This window comes from Copadichromis virginalis, linkage group LG3, assembly GCF_057382275.1.
Source record: "Copadichromis virginalis isolate Kocher_CV1m ecotype Utaka linkage group LG3, C_Virginalis_male_GT1.1, whole genome shotgun sequence".
Classification (NCBI taxonomy): Eukaryota; Metazoa; Chordata; class Actinopteri; order Cichliformes; family Cichlidae; genus Copadichromis; species Copadichromis virginalis.
The window spans coordinates 27,191,450-27,213,800 of NC_140620.1; the positions used below are offsets into that span (position 1 = coordinate 27,191,450).

At 40.9% G+C, this 22,351-nt stretch overlaps 2 protein-coding genes across 3 annotated transcripts; one reads left to right on the forward strand and one right to left on the reverse strand.

Annotated features, from left to right (window-relative positions):
* Nucleotides 1–3,144: 3,144 nt before the first annotated feature.
* On the forward strand, nt 3,145–7,134 carry reeld1 (reeler domain containing 1). Its single transcript, XM_085439036.1, has 4 exons — nt 3,145–3,403; nt 3,573–3,888; nt 3,978–4,138; nt 4,259–7,134. Exons 1-4 carry the CDS (start codon nt 3,196–3,198, stop codon nt 6,712–6,714), a joined length of 3,141 nt encoding a protein of 1,046 aa, XP_085295162.1. The 5' UTR covers nt 3,145–3,195; the 3' UTR covers nt 6,715–7,134.
* A 1,338-nt stretch (nt 7,135–8,472) lies between these two features.
* On the reverse strand, nt 8,473–21,319 carry slc10a7 (solute carrier family 10 member 7). 2 transcript variants are annotated; one of them, XM_085450222.1, is made up of 13 exons: nt 21,017–21,319; nt 19,152–19,234; nt 18,921–19,057; nt 18,240–18,315; nt 18,120–18,158; nt 17,957–17,992; nt 17,219–17,302; nt 16,975–17,140; nt 14,456–14,507; nt 13,901–13,974; nt 13,397–13,542; nt 13,227–13,278; nt 8,473–11,358 (listed from the first exon to the last, which is right to left on the reverse strand). In XM_085450222.1, the coding sequence occupies exons 1-12, from the start codon at nt 21,114–21,116 to the stop codon at nt 13,258–13,260; spliced, it is 1,014 nt and encodes a 337-aa protein (XP_085306348.1). In that variant the 5' UTR covers nt 21,117–21,319; the 3' UTR covers nt 8,473–11,358; nt 13,227–13,257. The 2 variants fall into 2 exon arrangements, with proteins under 2 accessions (XP_085306348.1, XP_085306340.1); XM_085450214.1 differs by lacking the exon at nt 13,227–13,278.
* Between the last annotated feature and the right edge of the window lie 1,032 nt (nt 21,320–22,351).

Here is a 22,351-nt window from a genome sequence, read left to right on the forward strand (position 1 = left end):
GAAGCTGAAGAGATGGAAGGAAACAAATGTCAAAGACACACCTTTTTTTTTTTGCAAACTTACACTTAACTTAGAAGGCATTGGAATGAAAAATAAAACAACTAGAAAAAAGTAGAGACAATAATAGAGAAATATCAAGACAACATTTTACTCTGTCCGTGAAAATGAAAACTCAGTGAACTCCGGCATTGATGTCCAGTTTAGATATTTCTTCCCTTGCGCGTCCTGTTGAACCAACTTTACTTCTGTTTTAATGTTGACGTAAACGTTTTAACCTCTTTGTGAAGGTTTTTGGGTTGAATCGTCTTTTAGAAATAAATTTCTTCCTTCTTCTGATGTTAAATCTGACCTTAAAATTCTAATTTGAGTTTAATGACTCGTGAATTAATGCTGATGTTATTCTTATAATATATATGCTCTTGTGATAGTGGATAGTCACTACTGAATAATGTCTCAAAGTGAAGAGTAACATCACTGATGTTTAAGCAGAAGAAAGACAACAAAATAAGAACAATGAGAACAGAGGGACGAGGAGGAAGAGGTCAGTGGAGAAGTCTGCAAGATCCTGGAGGGAGGCGGCCACAGCTGGTGTACATCCTGGTAGTGTGTGGTTGGGGTGATGGGAGGTCTTAATCCCATAGAAAACCTGATACTAGAAGAGAAATCTTGAAACAGAGCAATAAGAGTAATAATGATCAAATTCTTTGACGTTAAAGTGCAGAGAGACTTTATTGTAAGTGTTCCCTTTTGATGTATCCATAAAAAGGGATCCACCATAAAGTTGTTGCCAAACATACGGCCCGGGGTCCAGAACTGTCTCATCAAAGGGTCCAATCCAGCCTGTGGGATGGCTGTGGAGTATTGCCGAGTGGGAGGGCTTAAATTCAGAATTTCTTTGGTTATATTTTGACCATAAGGATGGATCACATCAGGAGAGCCTGAACTGTTCATTTCTGTCTGAATTGCCGTCAGCCTTACAGCCTTCCTTCAACCAACAACATTCTCCCATGACCTTGAACTCTGCACCAAAGTAAGCACAACATAAATCATTAAGTCATTTTAAATTAGCTGATTATTCTTTTTTCAGAACGTGGAAAAACTGAGACATATTTTTCATAAAGTATTTCAGACTATTTGTTACTTTCATACATATCAACATTGTAATAATTGATGATACGGTGTAGTAGTAAAATAGTAGTAATAGTTGCGGTCTGGCATATGGGCTGAGTGGGAAATTATATATGCGGGCAGTTTGTATTCTTTCTGCACCATTTCATGGTGGATGGTGAAAATGAATTTAAATAAATGCTTTTTTAATGTTTTGAATAAATACAAATTAAAATGACGTGTTTTTGAGTATATAGTATATATATAGTGTTGTCATAAGTATTGTCACGTTAATACATTAATCCTTAAAACAGACGGTATTTGAACCTTTGCACATGGCACAGTGACATGAATCTGTTTAGATTTGTTGTTCACACAAAAGACAATCTTGTTTTCTTATTTATATCTAGAAGGTTTATACACAGCACGCTGTGCACCTGCAGGGTCCACCTAATGCAGATAAATCAGCTTTAAATCAACCACAGACCCCTCTGAGGTAATCATCTAAGATATATTTATTTTTGTGAGGAGTACTTTTGTGTTTAATATTTGTTTATTTTTGAAAGTTACTGTTGCTGTACACAGCGTCACATATGCACTGTTTTTCCATTTGAACGTCACAGATTGTTAATCCAGCAGCTCTACATGCTCTGGATCTACATCCCTCCCCCCTCTTACTCCACATCCTGGAGCCCCGGATCACTCTTTCATCCTCAGAGTTTCCAGGAGCACTTTATTCCCCCAGCTGTGGGCTGAAGTATTTTAAATGGTTTTCCCACAACAGCTGAACTGACAGGACAAGAAGATCTGTGCAAGCTGAAGAAGAAGCAGGAGCTCGCTGTTGTTTTAAAGGCATCCTGAAACTTAGTGCTCTGACAAGGTAAGGATAAAACTCACTACTGCTCCAGTCATCCATTCACATGTGAACTCCTTCCTAGGAGGATGTACAAACAGACAAGGCTGCTTAAAAATTGGAAAAAAATGTATCAAAGGAGAGAAAAAGAAAAAAAAGCAAGAAATAAACCTTATGTGCTTCTGTAAGGATTTATTGAGTTCTATTGGTTTAAATAAAAAGTATAACTGATGTAATTTTCTCATAGCCTGATATATTCAGACTCTACATTCATATTTTTCTTTGGGAATTTTGTCATCCATCCATCCATCCATCCTCTTCCACTTATCCTTTTCAGGATCGTGGGGCAGCTGCAGCCCAGCTGTTAGGGTGAGAGGCAGGGTGCACCCTGGACAGGTTGACAGTCTGTTGCAGGGCTACAGCTAAAATGATATATTAGCTATATTTATTCATATTCATTTTTTTTATGAATATTTTGATGAACAGCCTTTTAAGATTTTTGCGTCACTTGCTTTGGGACTTTTCCTCTCATGTTGGTGTGTTTCATGCTTTACATGTTTTTGCACATCATTATTGTTTTTTTTTTTTTTGCATTAATTTGAATAAGTTTGGGACTCTAAGTAGTCAGCACCTCTTTACAGTCACGTTTCGTTTCTTAACAGAGTGGTGTGTCTATTTTTGTTGACTTTGCATGTCTTTGTCCTCTTTTTTGCATCTTATTTGTGTCATTTCATGTTTACATTTGTGGTGGTTGGTTTGCTTCTGTTTGGCTGTTTTGTTTTTTAGGTTTTTGTTGTAGTTGTTTCGTGCCTCACCGTATTTTTTCTTCTGTGTTTTTCATGTGAAGTCATGTCATGTTGTGTGTTTCTGAAGTGTTTCAATACCTTTGATCTCTGCAGTTTTTTCTTTGTTTGCCTCTTTTGTGTCTAATTTGGTTTATATGCTTCTCTTTTGCCATGTTCAGTAATTTTATAGCTCATCATGCATGTTCATGTGTAATAATAGGTTGATTGGTTCATACGCATTATACTTGTCGTTTTACTTTATCTCTTTATTGTCTTTTGTGATATTTGCACTGCATTTGAGCTCTGCATGGTGGTTTTATGTTGCATTTTCCCAACTTTATTTTGCAGTATCCAGTCTCAGTTTCTGATAAGCAAAATCTTGTTTGCATCATCTCTCAGTCCATCAAGTGAATTGGTTGAGCTACATAAACTTTGTATTTACCTTTAGCGATGCTGTCCACCCTACACTGTTTGGGTGTGTGTGCGGTCTTATTCGTACTGGCCCCGCCCACCACATCGTTCTCCGGTGGTGCAAGCCACGCCTCTTGTCAGGAAATGATTCCCGGCCACATCCGTGCTCACTCTCAGGACTCGCAGCACAGACAGGTCACCATACGCACGTCTGCCTCTTCCTACCTCCCTGGACAGTTTATAACAGGTACTATCAGCGTAATGTGCGACGCTTAACAAACCAACTAAAAACCAACAAACCTGCTGTGATAGTTACTCAAATGTAGTTATTTTAATGTGGTATGTGAGCTGAATGACATTAAAACACCTTCATGATCTGTTTATGTTGGCTACCTTTTGTTTTTTTGACTGTTCAGTAATGGTGCGGAGCTCTCGGGACTTCATGGGTTTCCTGCTCCAGGCACGCCGTGCAGAGGGTACCTTCAGCAAATTTGGAGGAAGCTATGGGGTCACGCCATGGCCCAAAACCAGAGCTGGAAGTGGTGTCAGGAAGTCCAGGAGACAGGGCCCGTTGCTGGTGGGCGGCTCCTGGATCCTCACACCTCCTGGCACCCACACTCTGTGCTGCCTCTCGGAGGGTGACACTGTCACACACTCGGACAAACAGCTGAAGAGAAACCTCTCGTTTGTATGGAGGGCTCCTGATTCACCAGTGGGAGACATACGGTTCTAGTAAGCCTACAAATAATAACAGATTCGTTTTCACAGAATTTCAAGTTTTGTACAAGAAAACACAAACCTGAGTATCCTCTGTTTTCCAGCATCACGGTGGTACAGTCCTACTTTGTTTACTGGGCAGGTATTGAGTCTGGACTGGTGCGTGACGTGGGTCGTAGGCTTTGGAATGGGAGTAACACTACTGGAGTGAATGGAGTGAGTGCAATTTCCACACTACTGCAAGACAAAGTTACAGCCCTGCCAAGTAAGCTGATTTAGTTATTATGTGATGGTAAATTTGGGACAAAATGCAAGCTAGGTGCTTTGAAATAGAACAATTGTCGCCTCTCTATTCACTCTCTTCTCTCACCTTGTTGTCTTGCAGCTCTCAGAGCCTTTAAAGCATCAAAGAAAGAAACAAATGCGACAAATAGACCAGGTACTAGTCTACAACTTATTACAAGAGCAAGAAGTGGACCTTACAACTACAAATCTATGAAAACAACAACAGAAACAACTCATCCAGCCTTGGACAGGAGCAGGTCTGTGACTCTGGCATTGTTTGAAGTCAGTAAAAAGAAGAATATGACCTTAGAAAATCATCAAACTGGTTCTCAAACACCTTTAAGATCATATTCAGGTGTGACTGAAGAGGCACAAATTGACCCCGTTCCTCAACCAAAGGACCCCAAGAGCTCAAGTCCTTTGACAGCATCTTTCTTCTCTGCTGAGGCTACAGGGATGAAAACTACCACCATTTCTTCATTAAACAACACAGTGCAAGCCTCAAGTAGTCCTCTTCCCCTCCTTGTTCCTGTCATCCCGCTGAAGGAAGAGGAACTTCCAAAATTACATTTACCAGATCCAAAAGCACCTAACAAACCTGAAATAGAAGATGTCACCAGAAATCACTCAACTAATCACAGTTTTCATAAGATAAAGCTCCCAAAACCCACAACCCAGAATCCAAAAGCAGCAATCCAGGAAGAAGAAGGTTCAGCAAAGTTCAAGACCCAGAGTGGTTCAGTCCAGCCTCACAGGACTAGTGTAACTGAGTCCCAAACCAATGCAGTTAAATCAGAAATAGGTATCGGGTCTCAAAATCCTCACTCCCAAACTTCTTCACCCAAGCCTATTAGTCATTTCGAAACTTCCATACTTCCATCCATACTTCTTCTACGGTCCCAAACTGGTAGGAGTAATATTTATCCATTTCTCCCAGCATCTCCATCCAAATTCCTTTCTCGCTCTCAAACCTCCTCTCCACACTCCATTCCACCATCCAGATCTCCCATCATTAAGTCCTTTCTCACAATATTGTCCCTTACCCACTCTGAAAACAGCCCTTTAGAACCCAAAAGTAGCCCAAAGCAAACCAGTACACCTTTCTCTAAGCTTCAGACTACAGCTACTGTCCTGAGTAGCTCTCCTCACAGTGAGTATATCAGAACATTTCTCCAAGACATGCCAGAAACTACTACAACTAAAAGTCAGGGTAAAACTAGCATTCCTTGGACAGATTACTCCCAGTCTGAGATATCACCTGACGTCTCAAACAACTCTCCTCGACCACAGAAACAGAAACAAACTCCATCCTCAGAGTCTCTCTTTAACCCACTGCTCTTTACACTGAGGACTGACCAAACTCCCATACTGGAAAAGAGTCAAGTGGATCTTAGGTCTGACGCAAAGATCAGAACTACGCGCCCAGTCTTTGCTCTGCCCTCAGCCACTCCTTCCCTTTCCGCTTCATCTTTCTCCTTCTCCAATACTTTGCTCCCTACTGCAACAGTTAACGATAGGTCTACCAATTCTCCTCATTCTTCTGGAGGTTTACTCCTTGTAACTATGCGTGCATCCATTAGGTCTACATTTGTCATCCCTTCTTCCTTTACGAGAAACCAACCGACAACATCATCAGCTCGTTTTGCTCTCCCCTCCCCTTCTCCAATCTCCAACCCCCCTTATTTGTCATCTTCTCAACCTACCCCCACTTCCCCACAGCCATCCTCCTTTGCCTCGTCTACTATACCCTATTTATACACTTCTAACCATCCATCATCAGATCTCTTGTTTACTCCAGCTCCCTTGCCTACCTTTACCTCTTCCCAGTGCATCACAAATTCAACAAATTCTTCCATTTCTTTTGTTTCTTCTACCACTTCATCTAGCTCGACCTCAGCAACTTCTTCCTCCTATCAAGGTACATCTTTTTATATCCCATCTGTAACCTCCCCGCCTGCTGCCCAGGCTACCTCCCTTCACTCAGGACCCTCTCCAGCTCCCCGTCGCTCTCTGCACAACCTCTCCATGCCCTCACCTTCCCAGAAACATACTGAAGGTCACACTGCATCATCTGATCCTGATCCAAGTATACACCCACCAACACCAAGAACAGACATTCATCCAAACCCCAAACCCCACCCTAACATCAAGGAAAATCTTGGCCACGAGTTGAAACCAAAGCTTCCAAATAGTGATGCTAAACATCCCTCCAGTCCTCCTGCAACTCCAGACAAGGAAGGGAAATATCCAGACATACGCAGACACAGTGCCTGGGAGCTGGGCATGCTGCTGGGCAGCTCAGCTGGTTTGGGTATGGTACTGGTGGTTGGAATAAGGTACTTGTATCGCCAGGCTTGTGGAAAACGGACAGCGGTGACCCTGAACGATCGGGAGAGAGAGTATGGGAGAGGAGAGATAGGACTGATCCACGTCCAGGAGTGTGGAGATTTGGTTAGAGTCCGAAAAATCAGAGAGAACAGCTTAGTACTTCTGGCAGAGTATGATGTACTGTCACCACCTGGAGAGAGAAATGCCGGCTGCCAACAAAGATGCTAGATACCAAAACCTTTCAAGGACAAGAAAATAATCTTGATTAACTCCTCGAATGTTCGGATTGATTTTTTTCCCTACAACAAACATCACATTGGGGAGACAGATCAGGCTAGGTAGTAAAAGGAAAAACAGTGAAATGTGTAACACAAAAGGGTCATTAAGGAGAAAAAGAACACACAGATATCATCACACCATAACACAATAAAACACAGACAAGCAACAGGGGGACATATTCCAGCTGGATCTGGGACCGCTGCAATCTTCGATCGTGCCTCCAGCTGATCCCTGTCCACATCGGATGCGAGCCAGTCCGTTCTGAAATTTTCTTCCTCCTTCCAGATTTTCAGTAACTATTGTTTGAAATTCATTAGCTCAAAAACCAGCAGAACTTTCACTTGTGACAGCACAGCAATGCAGATGAATGCAAACACTGTCGTCTACTGCAGTGCAGGCTCCACAGGGGTGACTACGAAAGGATAAAACTGTGGTCAGTCAGACGGGACAGACATGAGTGAGGGATAGGAAAGGGAGAAAGAAAGAGGAAGGAAAAGAAAAACAGAAGGGGAGAGGGACAGTGAGAAAGGGGGGGAGAAAAAGAAATCTCCTGGATCACCTGTTGAGAGAGAAAGAATAGAAAACAAGCAAAAAAAAAAAAACCAAAGCAACATACTAAACACAACACCATCGCATTAATCTAGCTAAGTGTAAACAGCAGTAAATACTAAATATTCAATGTTGTTGTGCAGCACGCAGGACAGACAGCGCACAATGTGCTTTGAAGTAGCAGCCAAGAAAGGTGTAATTTAAGTCTACAAACACCTTCATTATTTTTAAACAAGCAGCGTCTCCAGAGGACCTTTCAGGTCCCGTTGAGCCGCGGTCCCTGACAAAATGGGGCTTGGCAGGCTGTCACGAAATTCACTGTAAATGTTCACAATCATCCACAGATTATTTAAGCCAGCAGAGCACATTAATAGACTCCATAGACAAAAGCACACACTGGTGCACTTTCTAAGAAGAATCAGCAAGAGCAGAAGAAAATATTCCTGGCTAAATCTTTCTGTCTCCAACATAAGTAGAAGAATAAAGCTACAATCTGAGTACGTTAACAGAGAAGAATAGGTATGTTTTCTGCATGCATGTCTAAATATACCACAGTGTATAGACAATGACAGGAGGGCTGTAAGTCCAGCTCTGATTAGGTTTTATAGGCTGATTTTAACAAGCAGAGGTTTTTGCATCTGTGGAGAAAGAGACTACACTGCTGATCACTAACATCCATATTAAATTGTTAAGTCATGTGATTGCACTCAAAAATAAAAAGTATATTTTCAGTATCATACACTTTTCATTTCTTTATTCAGCTCCTGGAGTTTGAGGCAAAATGCTGGTTTTTAAATTAGGTTTGATTGAAGGTTAAAAACAGCACAAAGCGACTGCGGTCTGCTGGCAGTGCTTTTATTGGTTTATTTTACGACTGCTCCTTCCAAATGATGTGACAGAAGAGCCATCTGTCCAGAAAAAGATGGGTCAGTGAAATTAATGAGCTGCCAATACAGCTCATTAATTCTAGAGTTCTAGAGTATTTGGTCAGAGAACAAATACAAGGATTTATTCTAAAGTGCTTCTGGCCTCAGAGGACGAAGCACTCATTAGGGCTGTTAAGACTTTGTTAAAGAAGTAAGAGAAACACATTCCAGGTACTTCTAACAGCTAGTAGGGTGTGTAGAAAATAGTCTCTGCTCAAAATGTGGTACTGTGTTACAAAGAGAAAGCCTTTTTGTGTTTAATTCCCAAAACTTCTTTAATAAAACAAACAAAAATCAGACACATACATATCCCACTCATTGTTTCTCCCCACAATAAATTACAATGACAAAACAACCACACTGCAAATAGACTGAACAGAGACTAACTGTAAGCTGGACGACATAAGAAATGACATTTGTGCTGTAAAGGCTTCAGAATTGAAGTGAATGTGGTGACATTCTCCGTCAGAGACGCCAAAATGTTCATACAGTATTTTCAACACTATGTTAACATCTTTTTGAAAGGGCAACAATCATGTGAAAGGAGACTGGAGGCTTTACAGTCTTAGGTGGATACAAAAGCTAATTTCTGCTACTGGAAAAAGAAAAAAAAAGCCATCCACAGTTCAAAGTTTTGACTTTCTAACTTCAACTTTCAAACATCTGAGCTAATACTTTGAAATGTCAACTTTGCAAGCTGTTTTTTTTTTTTTTTTATTTGTGTAATTAAGGTTTCATAGGTGGAGAAGACCAAAGCAAGAGATAAAAGAACTTGGCGTCACATGGCGGACATGAGCTCCACTCCAACTGAATATTGGTGTCTGCTGTTAAATCAAGCAACACTTTGCTTAGAAATTTTAATGACACTGACTTGGATTGTGTCACTTTTGTGAAAACAACTTTACAAGTTGCTTGTACTGTTCTCAAGTGGTTTAAAAATAGGTATTGCAGGTTTTTGGTCCATCACTTCAATTCACTTTAATAATATAAGACAGAAACACCATGCTGTAATTCATTGTAGGATATGTCCCATTAATGTTGTTATTGCGACTGCACAGGCGATGTTTGCATCCTTGGTGATAATGTGAGCCAGAAGTAACAGGAGTCTCCTGGATATAGAAATAAGTTCAAAGGATGGACAATGTGTGGTTTCTTCTTTTTCCAGTGTAAGGTTAGGTACACATGACGACTACAGACTAAAAAAAATACTGTAATGTGGGACTGAAGCTGAATACAATCTGCTCACTTCTGGATTTGACTGGTTGAGCAGCATGGTGGTGAAAACCAACGGGCATCTGTAGTGACGTACCAACAAAGCAGAGTAAACCTCATGATGCTGCTATCTGTAATTCAGTGTTAGAAAGGATAGTGACGGTAATTTTAACATGCTAGCACTACTTTAAGCTACAACAGATACAGAGTTAGCTGAGCACAGAGCTACTGTAAGGCCCTCCAGTGTGTCCTCTGAGGCTTGATGGAGTTGTGCTATTACGTAGCATGAAAGCCCTTAAAGAAAAATGGAAGTCAGAGTTGTCATAATTTACCAGAAGGATGTAAGGCTAAGTCGTTAGAGCAAAGAACAAAATAGAAAAATACTACCAAAGTTCCCCTGAGCAAATTCCCACCCTTTCTCCTCACTGGTGTGCATTTCGGTTTGGTCCACAGAACGAGATGGACTAGAACAACGTTTTAGTGAATATCATGTGCTGCTGTTCTAATGAGATAACTCATTCGCTGTCATACCTCTGAATAAGGTGAAGCAGCTCCAGACCTCATGTCACAAAATTTTGTTATGCAAATCTAGATTCTAGAGGTCTGAAATCTATTATTGTATTTTAAAGTTGCAGCTCTGGAGCCCAGCAGCCTAGAGTGTGGAGGGACTCTAGACCTGGACTCTAAGACTCTAGAGTTCTAGATTTTTCCTCCCAAAAAACATTTACGTGTTTACTGTAGACTTTGGTTGGTGTGATATACAGACATAATCAGCTATATTATTTCCTTAGATAATACCATATTCTACAGCTATGTTCAGAGGTTTATTTAGATCTTTATTCTAGAGCTTGAGTGATGCAGGATTTCTGATTCTGATATTTGGTGGTTTAAAACTGATATTCTGCTTTCACTTTCTTTAACATTTCTTATATCTGGTGATTTATTTACTTGTTCACGTCCTGCCTGCTCCGATTGTTTGTGGAGCGCGTGTCAACAGGAACGTTGCAGAGTGCCCCCCAGGAAAAAATCTGCAATGTCAAGACATTGTAAGAAAATTGTCCCCCCATCTCTTTACTTTTTTAATTTTGCAATATTAAATGCCAATAACAACAGACTGGCAGGTATCTCATACCAAACAATAATATCAGCTTTACCCATTCCTGCTTTTTTTGTGCTTTGTTACTATTTAACAGGATCCTTACTGAGAGCCCAAAGCTCTCCTTATTGGTCCGAGACATAAATGCCCTTATGGGTGACAGATTTGGTTAGAATCTGAGGGAAGCAGGCCAGGAATTAAACCGAGACAGCCATATAGAAACAAGTGAACCAAGTCATTAACAAAAAAAATTTGACCTGTAAACTTGGACTCACTACTCCAGTATTAATGTACCAACATCCTCCACTCAACTAAACGCCACCAAAAAAACTACTTGTAAGACAGACGGCATTTTAGAAAGTGTCAAAAATCCAATTGGCTGTTACAATACAGTATATTAAGTATCAGATAATCCAGATCGTCCATGTAACAAACACTGACGCAGGCAGCGACCGCTAGTGGGAAGGTAGAAAAATGTTGAAAACGGCAGAAAAGAGAAAAGACTGGTCCAAATAACTTCATCCTTCTGGCTCCAAAATCCATATAAAAATAGAACTCGCACTTAGTTTAATATAAAACAATATATGTGCTGGAAAGAGGAGTCCTTCCTCATCATAGAAAGAAAAGAACTGAGGCACGCGGTTCCTCTCGTTCTTTCCGCTAGGCTGAGGTCTTCGTTGATTGGTAGCAATAAGGCACGTGTGACCACTGCAATCCTCCACCATAGTTCCCTTTTGTATGAGACACCAGTAACTTCACAAAAGCCAACATTTCATGTCAGATGGGCTGCAGCGCTGACAGCTTCACCGCCTGAACAGAGACAAGAGCCATGAGAAAGAAAAGATTGAGAAGAAAAACATTAGACAAAAGACGAGTCATTTAACAGGACAAAGAAAACTCTGGAATTATGTAATGACCGACAACATGAAGCCAATTACTCATTTTCCCCACCCTAGCAGCACACTTATAAACAGGCAGCTGAAGCTTGTACAAACACAACGTTGAACCGTGCGTCATTAACTTTGAGAGAAACCCAGCTTCATAAACATTGTGAAGTGAAGCAAAAAGGTCCATGTCCCACCAACAACACAACATCCGTTTGACACCAGAGGGCGCTGTTGCACCCAGAGCGCAGAATTAAAGAGAATGTGCAAAAGAATTATTCATCTGATAGTGGCACACCAAAGTGTTCAATATTAAATAACTAAATATGTGGATAAAACAGACAACATAACATGGGATAATGTGAATATAATGGCGTTTAATAGAGCTCATTGTTATGGAAGTAGCATGATGACAAACAAAATGCAAGCTATGCATATAAAATTTTGTAAAAACTAAAAAACCCAAACATTTAATTATTAAATAAATTAAATGAATAGAATTCAAAACTGTAAAAACAATGAAAACAATAACTAAAAATAAACAAAAAAAGCCCACATTTTTTTGATCTAATGACACTTTGATGATTTATTTTCTTTTTGTTTCTAATGAATTGAATAAAACATGTTTAAAAACCGGGTCGGGGATGAGTTCCTGCCCCAAGTGGAGGAGTTCAAGTATCTCGGGGTCTTGTTCGCGAGTGATGGGAGAAGGGAGCCGGAGATCGACAGACGGATTGGGGCTGCAGCTGCAGTGATGCGGACGCTGCACCGGTCCGTCGTGGTGAAGAGGGAGCTGAGTGTAAAAGCGAAGCTCTCGATTTACCGGTCGATCTACGTCCCTACCCTCACCTATGGCCACGAGCTGTGAGTAGTGACTGAAAGAACGAGATCGCGGATACAAGCGGCAGAAATGAGCTTCCTCCGAAGGGTGGCTGGCCTCTCCCTTAGAGATAGGGTGAGAAGTTCGGCCATCCGGGAGGGGCTCAGAGTAGAGCCGCTGCTGCTCCACATCGAAAGGAGCCAACTGAGGTGGTTCGGGCATCTGACAAGGATGCCCCCTGGGCGCCTCCTGGGTGAGGTGTTCCAGGCATGTCCCACCGGGAGGAGGCCCCGGGGCAGACCCAGGACACGCTGGAGAGATTATATCTCTCGGCTGGCCTGGGAACGCCTTGGTATTCCCCCGGATAAGCTGGAGGAGGTGGCTGGGGAGAGGGAGGTCTGGGCCTCTTTGCTTAGGCTGCTGCCCCCGCGACCCGGCCCCGGATAAAGCGGATGAAGATGGATGGATGTTTAAAAACATAATTTGTATTTGAATTTGATTTTTAATGACACAGATCGTGATCTTTTTTTTCCTCTTGTTTGTTCTGTAGTGACTCATATTCAACAGAGACTACATAATTATTTAGATGCAGTATATTGTTAACTTTAATGGGACTTACACAGCTGACTTTTTTTAAATGCCCAAACGAACAATAAACAAAGTAAAAAGACAAAATTTCAAGCTGAAAAAGTTAAAATTGTACAAAATGTATGAAAGGAAAATTGTTTGTCAGTGTGTCAGTAAAGGGCTTTCATAAATCAGAGTATTACTAAGAAAACAACATACCACATTCATGGTTCAGTCACACTTGAATATTATTATTATAATTCATTTTTCTTTCATGTATTCAATATTGAACACTTTGGGCTTCCATAGTGTAAATAAAAAGAAAACCCAGGGAAGCCACAGTAGAGATTTTTTTGAAATTATATACAAAAATAACTGAATTTGCTCTTCCGTCCGTTCTTACTCACTCGGGTCAGACAGAAGTGTTGGCATGCAGCCTTATCGCAACAACAGACTAGACTGTAGGGGGACAAGGTGTAGAGGTTAGTGTTGGCATGGAGCCGCCACGCCGAGGAGCAGGAGAGTTTGATTTAACATCGTCCTCAAAGTGCACGTGTGTGTGTGTGTGTGTGTGTACCTTCTGCCGGCTGGTCATCCAGCTGCGGATGGTCGGCACGAGGACGGAGCCGAGCAGGATCTGAGCCGGATGGTAGATCAGGAGAGGGACTGAGATCAGAGACAGGTGCTCATAGCCCTCAAACACGATCTTCAACATGGGGATACCTGTGATTAAATAAATAAGGAAGACCTCATGGACTTAAAGCTAACCCAGCATTTAAAATTAGACTTCAGAATGAGATGCAGCGTAGACGAGATGACTTTGTTCACTTCATGCCAGCTCCGACCTGCAGCAGAGCTCACGACCGAGCTCAGAGCTTCACAGGCCTCAGAAGCTCTTTCTAACTCCTCCAGATTTCTCCTCTCTTTACTTTCTAACTTAAAACTCCACAGAGCTCTCAGGAGACACCCGACACTTTATACAAGTTTTTGCGCGCATGCAGGAGCTCTCTTCAAACACAACTTTGATGTGAAGTTTCTCTCTAACACAAAATCTGAGCGTCTAATCTGGATGTGCACCCACCCAGGGTTAGAGACTTGTGTGTGGAGCAGAACATGATGGCGACGGTGTCCGCGGGGCTGAACCTGGAGCCTGGCCTGCAGAGACAAACAGGAAGTTAAAACGTGTCATCTGTCACCCTCCAGACGGTTTGCAGGTGGTGACCTTTACACCCAGAGCAAAATGTTGGAGCAGTTCTTATTGTTTTAGGGAGCCAATACATGGAATGATAAGAATATGATGAATAAATGAAATGTATAAAAATAAAATGTGTGAATACCAAACTGTGAAAAAAAAGAAATGAAATCTTAAAATTTAAGATTTGATCAAAGTTGTCGTTTTTCTGTTTTTAATTTTCACATTAAGGGTTTAATACTGATTCTTCTGCAAGTAACTTGATGACAAAAACTACAAGAAATAAATGCTGAAAGCCACTTAATGCTACTAAAAAATGTAATTAAAAAAATATATATTTAGAAAAACATTTCATCACATTTCTGGGCAGAGCTATGTAAAAATAATCAATATAATGAATATTAAAAGAAAAGAAAAGGACAGGTTGAGAAGGAGGAAGCTTACCTGGTGGAAAAGGCAAATGTGAGCAGCATGAAGCTGATCTGGATGGAGAAAACTGCAGAGCAAGAAAAAAAAAGAGGCAAATTTAACTTCTCATTTCATATTAAGCTAAAATCAACATTTAGATGGACTTTTAGCAGTTTTTCTTTTTAAAATATTGTTTTAGATCTTATAATAATAAGAACAATAAAAAACAGTCCATTCATTACTAACAGTCTGTGGAGTGACCTCTGTGGTGGAAATCTTCAGTAACTCCTTCAGTAACGGTTGATTTGATTAGTTTAGTATTGAGTTCTTCGATTAGCCTTTTTTTGGATTGATTCACCAGTATCTGTTCTTCTACACTGCAGCTGCTTTGCAGCGGTTGTAGTTTGTACTAAGCATCTGTAAAAGACGTTGTGTGAGTTTGTTCATTTATGATTTATCATGGATTTTTATTCTAAATTAATAAAAATGTATGGATACTGAGATGTATTAGTTCTACACATTGTCTCTGAAAGTTTTCATTTTTAGACCAGCTAGCCTGAGGGGTAAAATAAAACACCACACTGTTTGTGAGGGAATAGTTGTACACGTTAATAGTCTATATATACTGTTTCTATGCTATGTTTCTATGTGTTCAGTCAAAACACTGTTTATTTTATCTCAATGTATTGTGTTCCTATATTCAGCGATTACTGTTTTCTTTCCTTTTAAGTTAGCTTGGCTAGTTACCAAGGTAAACTTTAGGATTAAATCCAGTTAATGCTGATTTGGACGAGAGCTGTAGAGATTTTATGGTCATTTGGCGCCCTCTAGTGGCTGATACAAACTAGAGCAGTCAACTGGGAAACATTGACTACTGTTCTGTTTATTCTTTTCTGATATTTTTATTTGTAGATCACACTTAGTCGGATTGTAAATAAAGGGAATCTCAAGGCTTTTTTAAATCCTTTACCAGATGCTTGCAGTGGCTGTAATTACTTAAACATTCAAAGAAATCAGGTTCTGATGATTATACTCAGTCCTGGCCCCGGGGTCGAGCAACATGAGCTAACATCATTTTAGAAACTGAGCCTGCTTATCGCTAACCTCAATAAACAACACAGAGATAAAACCACTGGACGTGCCTTCCAGGTCTGGAAGGTGGGCTTCCTGAAATCTGCATTATTTTTACTGACTAGTAGAAGGAAACACTGGCAAACCTGGCAAACTGCTAAATTAACCAACACAATCATTAGGAGTTTTTTGTTTTCTTTTTTGCCACTGATTTTACTGAGAGCCAGAAACTTCAAGAAACCAATTACAACCAATCAGGAAGTGCACGTTTCCCTAGCAACCAGAGGTTAAATCATGTCCAACATGGCAAACAACTCTTGAACAATCTCTTGAGATCAGTTGGGTCAGCTTAACCTATGTTTATGGGAAAACGGTCTTAGCAGACAGTTTCCTTTATGGGAAACATAAAAGAACAACTTTACGGCCTCATGGCTGCGGGCCATAAAGAAAAGGAAGATTAGTCAGGACTTCAGTCATAAGTCCTGTGGTCAGCTGTTTAAGGATCTGATCAGGATCTCTTCTGGATGCCTCACTTCAGAAAGTGGACGTCAGGGTACACACCCAGAACTCTCTGTAGGGGTTATACATCTCATGTGGCTTAATTACACCATGGGATGCCTAATGGCTAATGGAAGTGAAGGATTTAATTGGGTGGTGGCCGGTATGCTGGAGCATTTGAAAAAATGTCATCTGAACAGATAGAGGTAGTTTTTGGGTGTGAAAAGTGAAGCCAGTGTAGAAGTGTCTTCAACCTGCATTATTTTTAATGACCAGCAGGGGAAGATCGCTGATTCAGCAAAAACTGGCAAACTGCTAGCTTAACCAACACAATCTTTGTTTTTTTTGGTGCAGCACATGCTCTGCCACTGATTTTAACGAGAGCCAGAAACGTTCAGAAACCAGTGCCAACCAATCAGGAAGTGTACGCTTCCCTAGCAACCAGAGGTTAAATCGTGTTCAACATAGCAAACAACTCTTGAACAATCTATTGAGATCAGCTGGGTCAAAACAGCCCTTATCTGCCTTGATCTATGTGCTTAGCAGTTTCCTTGACAACTTTATGAGCTCATGGCTACGGGCCCTAAAGAAAAGGAAGATTCAGGACTTCAGTCATAAATTCGGTAGTCGGCAGTTTAAGGACAGGACGATACTGTGGTTGCAAACAGGCTTCCAGTGTTATAGAAGTCTGTGGGATAACAGCTCTGACCTCGGTAACACTTTCCAGATGAGCTCATATTCTCAGCCACTGGTTTCAGTTTACAGTGAATATAACATGAAGTCCACTTGAACTTTTGGTAGTTCTCAGAGTAACCGAGGAGAAATGTATTCAGGGATGCTTAAAAAGTTCAGCGTTTTTAAGCATGCTAGCGTTTCAGCGCTAGCACCATTATTTTAACACTTCCTCTGATAGTTTAGTTCAAATTTACAATTTACATTTGATTTCCATTAATCTGCCATTGATGACACGCAGAAGGTGTACTGACTGATAAGGCCGACCAGCAGCAGGCTGGTGGGGTCCAGCTCGATGCTGGGGTTACTGAAGGTTTCGCAGAAGGTGGTGTAGATGATCATGAGGAGGACGGCGCTGCTGATGGCGCCGAACGGGGGCTTTTGCCTTTCCAGAAACTCCCTGAGGAAACCGCGACACACCTGCGCACAACCGAGCAAAACAGCCGATTTAGAGTTCAGACTTTAGACCAAGACTTCAGGACGTGCGCAGCTTCATACCTGACCCAGGATCAGAGGCACCACCACCGTCATGAAGAGCTGAGAGAAGATTGAGGAGAAGGGAACGGAGGACGAGGAGCCGAGCTGGAGGAGGAAGAGGAAAAAATAAATAAATACAAATATTATCACAAGAAATGCACAAAATATTGATCATAAAAAAAAAAAAAAAAAATTGTGCTTAATTTTAGTTATTTTATGACTACTTTTCATTTTTATGACCCTTGGTTGCGTCGTGTCTTTTTTTCTTTTAAAAGTAAGGTAAATAAAAACTTATTTAATTATTCGTACGTTCGTAATTATTAAGCTCTTCTGGTTCTAATTTTATTCTGATTTTCATTTTTATTGTTTTGTGACTGTTCAGTTGTGTTTAATGTCCTCACGGTCATTTCAAATCTCTTTATGGTTGCTTTGTGTGATTATTTTAGCTCATTTGTGGTTTTTCGAGCTCTTTTTGTGTTTAGAGATATTTACTTTGCATGCATACTTATTTATGTTCTTATCTGGACATCAAACAAATCGAAAACAAAGTTTAAATTTATCCATTTTTCACTTTCTTCATATTTGGAGCAGGACTGGCTTGTAGCGTGTCTGTAATTTAAAAGTGATCATTTTGCTTGTTTTATGTCTCGGTTTGGTTGCCATGGATCTGTTTATGATTGTTTTATGTTCATAACCCGACCAGGACGTCCTTACAAACGTCTAAGCCTCATAAGGCGTCATGTGGCAGGCGGGACTTACAAAGAGCAGCAGCAGCAGAGGAGTGACGACGATTCCCTGCAGGGAGAAAAAAGGAAAAGAGAAATCAGGATTACAGCTTTGACTCTTCGTTCATTACTGCAGGATCGCTTCATTACAGTCACAATCCTCCAAGGAACGTGAAACAGAAAAAAAACTGTCTTACCAAGAAGCTTCCAAAAGCAGAGTTGAAGATGGCGGCGGCCTGCACAAACACGCACTCAGTTTATCACTTTGGTGACACTGCAGGTTTAATCTGACCTGCTAATCTTTGTGTTTGTGTTACCTCGTTGCCTCCGACAGCCTTGGTGAGAATAACGGCGGAAGAGACCGGAGGGGGCATGCAGCTCACCGTCTGTAACCTAGGCAACCACAACAACCACAGGGTGAAGAAGAAAGAGGAGGATGAGGATGAAACAGATCTGAGTCACTGCCTGCCTCCTCAGAGGAAATTGTGAGGATGGAGGAATGTTTTTCACAAATGAGAAAAACAAAACAAAACAATGCAATACGATGTCACGCAAACAGGTCTGCAGGTGGGAGGGGCTTGTGTGAGACTGAGATGACCATATTAGGAATATGTCCCCTCTGTGATGTCATAAAGATCAGAAAAAAACTGCCTGAAATAAAGAGTTTAGAGCCATCTGAAGTCTAGAATTGCTTCCACATAGAAAAAATGTTTACAGATCTTATAAATCTATATTTTATTTACAACTGATGATACAATTTTATTTATTTTAATCTGATGACTTCACTTGGACGGACCTCAAAACAAAACTGTGAAAAAAAAAAAAAATCCTGTTCCTGGTGTTTCTCTGGGAAGAGGGAAGTCTCACATTATACACAAACACATGGAGCCGGGTCTGTAGTAATCTGTGAATGTGTGTCTTTATGCCAGCCCTCCAGGTACTGTGAGAATAAAGAACAACATTCTCACACACACACAGACAGACACACAGAGTCCTACCCTCTGAGCAGCCATTGGTCGATGGCGGTCAGTGAGAGCACCTTGAGCAGCAGCCAAACGGCGAGTGGAAAGAAGATGAGGGTGAAGGACTGAACAAAGAGGTGGAGCCGCACGTGAAGCAGCGCACTGGTCAGCTCCTGCACACAGAGACGGAGACTTTTCCAAACTGCACCTGAATGCAACACTGCATGTTCCATAACTGAGGACAGAAGCAGGATGGGAGCAGCTCACCTCCGTTTTTAGCGACAGGCCGCTGTTGAAGAAGATGAGCGAGACGGCGATGTACGCTACGGTGACCTCCGGTTTTAAAGGACCTGACAGACAGAAACAGATCAAATTTTCAAATGTGACATAGTCTGTGTAATACAGCAGGGAGAGGAAGCAGCCATCTGCTCTCTGTAGCTCTGCGTGGAGACCTGTTTTTACTGCAGTATGGATTAAAAGGGTTTTCACATCCGGTGCAGTTTCACCTCAGTGCTGCCTTTGTGACGTTGACATAATAGTTTCCTTAATAGGATTTAGCTTTCGGTTGGTGTCTTTGGTTCAGCTCTTGACTTGTTTTCCTCTTATTTATCTGTAAGGACCTTCTCTGTTAGGGTGTGCAGATTTTCCTCTTACGTTGCTTGTATGACCTGTGAGGTTCCACAAGGTTCACTCCCGGGTTCATTGTTATTTTCTTTTTACCAGCTTCTTTTAGCTAGAATCAATCTTTTTATGGCATTTCATATCATTTCTGGATAACCAGCTGGAGGCTAGTTAACTGATCATCCCAGATTACGCACTGACTCTTCAATAACTACCTTGTTTTAAACTTCATATATAACTGAACAAAGACTGATCGCACCACAACTTCTGCCTCCAAGTCAGCTGTGTCATCCATGCTCGCAGTTTACAAAAGATGAGAGCTGCATGTCTTTTAGCTGAAACAAGACTAAGGTGCAACTGTTTTCAACACAACAGCAGCAAATAAAACAAACAATCAAAGAAACAAAAACACACCACACCTGTGCTGATGTCATACTTCCAAAGCATCAACATTCCATGTTGGGATGCCCAACATGCAAACTGGCTGAAAAAACACTGTAGTAATCTGTGAATGTGTTATGAAGTTGAGACTTCAAAATGCGTGACGTCACAATGGATTTGACCATCTTTTATATACAGTCAATGGTAACACGTTAAAATAAGAGTCCAGCAAATACGAGCAAGAAAACCCACTGATATTTGAAGCCGGCGTTTACGAGCAGCGCCTAAAGGCACCACACCGATAGTGGCGTTTTATCTAATCTACAGGGAAAATGAGCGGAGGGGTTATCAGCTCCGGTGGCGGCTGATTTGTAGTTATCAATGCTTATGCTTTCTCCTCACTTAGTTTAGTGGGAGTAATTAAAGATGCCGATAACGTGCTCGTGGACGCGCACACATGAGCGCGGAGCGGAGCACGGAGTTGGGTTGACGTGTTGACATTACCTACTGAATGCAACGTGTCACTACAGTGGCACGTCAGGTACGGAGGGAGACACACACAAACACACACAAACACAAACACAAGGAACCACTGTGACGTAGAGCCTGCTGCCCCGGGGCCAGCATGCAGGGGAACATTCCACTGAAAGAAAATCCTGAAATGTACACTTTGTTAAAGTCTGACAAAACCTCCATTCATTACATCACTACGTTATAAATAAAACCAACAGTATTTGCACCTTGTTTCGGCTCAGGTCATATTCACAGAAACATGCAATGTTAAGTTGATAGTCCACACTTTTCTTCAAATTTCGGGGAAACAGCGCTAAATAAAGTCTAGAAATTGTTAATTTATGAAAGATCAAATGTTTCCAGGTAAATCAGCCTGTGGCGATTTATTTTGTGACTCCTAACGATTGATTTAAGGTGTTAAGTCTTTACCTGAAAGAACACCTTTGGCCCTGAGAGAGAAGTAAAAGGATGGCAAACTCTTTCACAGCCTGGCAGTAAAATGCCCCAAACTGACCACTTAATAAACGGAATATTTGTTCATTTAGAGTCATTCAAAGAGTGAACACATTTTAAAGCAACACCATTGAACTTCAGTGATGAACTTCCGACCCTCTCACCTCCTTTCACTCCGATGCTGGGCTGCAGCTTGGCCGATAAGATGACCAGCACGATCCCGACAATGAACCACTCCTTTCGTATCCTCGCCACGAGGCCCATGTTTCAGCTCGCCGGTGGTCCACCGGCTCTCCTTGCCTGCCCCCCACGGTCACAGCAGCCGGGACAGAAGTTCCCACAACTCCGGCGCTTCTTCTACGAAGCTTTTATCATCACAAAACACAGGCAGAGGAAGCCGAGGCTGCTTCCGGACACATGGGCCCAAACTAGCCGTAAAGACCAGATTACAGACGCACCGACTCACTCATTACCGTAACACTACTAAAAGCAGCACAACATGCGTGTAACGATCAGAATCTGAAAAAATGTCAATAAAAGATTACATGTTAGGATACAGTTTCATTATTTATAGGTTAAAAAACACAATACAAGTAAAAGTATGAATAATACTGTTATAAATAAGAAACAGGTAAAGAAACAATGGATGTAAGGGTCAGTATAACATTAACACATTTTAGTAGATATTTAAAAAGTTATTTATTAAAAATATGTGCCATTTATTTAACTATAAACAAATAATCATAGCAAACATTTTAAAAAATGTAAAAAAAATATATATTTAGAAAATTGTGATAATGAGGTATTGTTTTAGGTGAACAAGTCATAAAAATATTTTAAAAAATTTAAGTTTGTACAAAAAAAATAGACAAATTTTAATTGACTTGGAGAACAACAGTATATAACATGTAAATAAGGCTGAAATCCCAAACCTCATGCTTTGATGTCCATTTCTCTTCTTACCAGTTTTGTATTCAGTATTTAACGTCTTTTAAAACAGTCAAGGTCACTTTTAATAGAAGACTTATGAACAATAACCAATGACAAACAAACTATATATCAAGTCAATAAAAGTAAATTTTAACACTGAGTATTTAAACTGACATTAAAACATTACAAGTGCTTGAGTACAGATGAACTGTGTGGTTGTAGTACATTGTTAACTATGCAGAAAAGGGATCTCGTGACGTGCTGTGATTAGACCCGTGTGATAAGGAGCGTCCTTGTAATGACATTATTATGACTGTTGTACATTTCTTTGTGGATGATGGCCTTCAGCTGATGCAATTGAAAAGTAAACCACGGTGCAGTGCGAGAGAAGGAAAGGTTTCTAAAGGAGCCATCTTTAGTTTAGCGTTTATCCTTTTCACTCTTATTTTTAATTGATACTATACAGAGGTGAGATTTGGGTAAACGACCGTAGATGTTCTAGGCTATCCCAGCTATCATATAGCATCCTATAGTCTTTGGTAGCATGCTTCATTACTGTGATCTGTGTT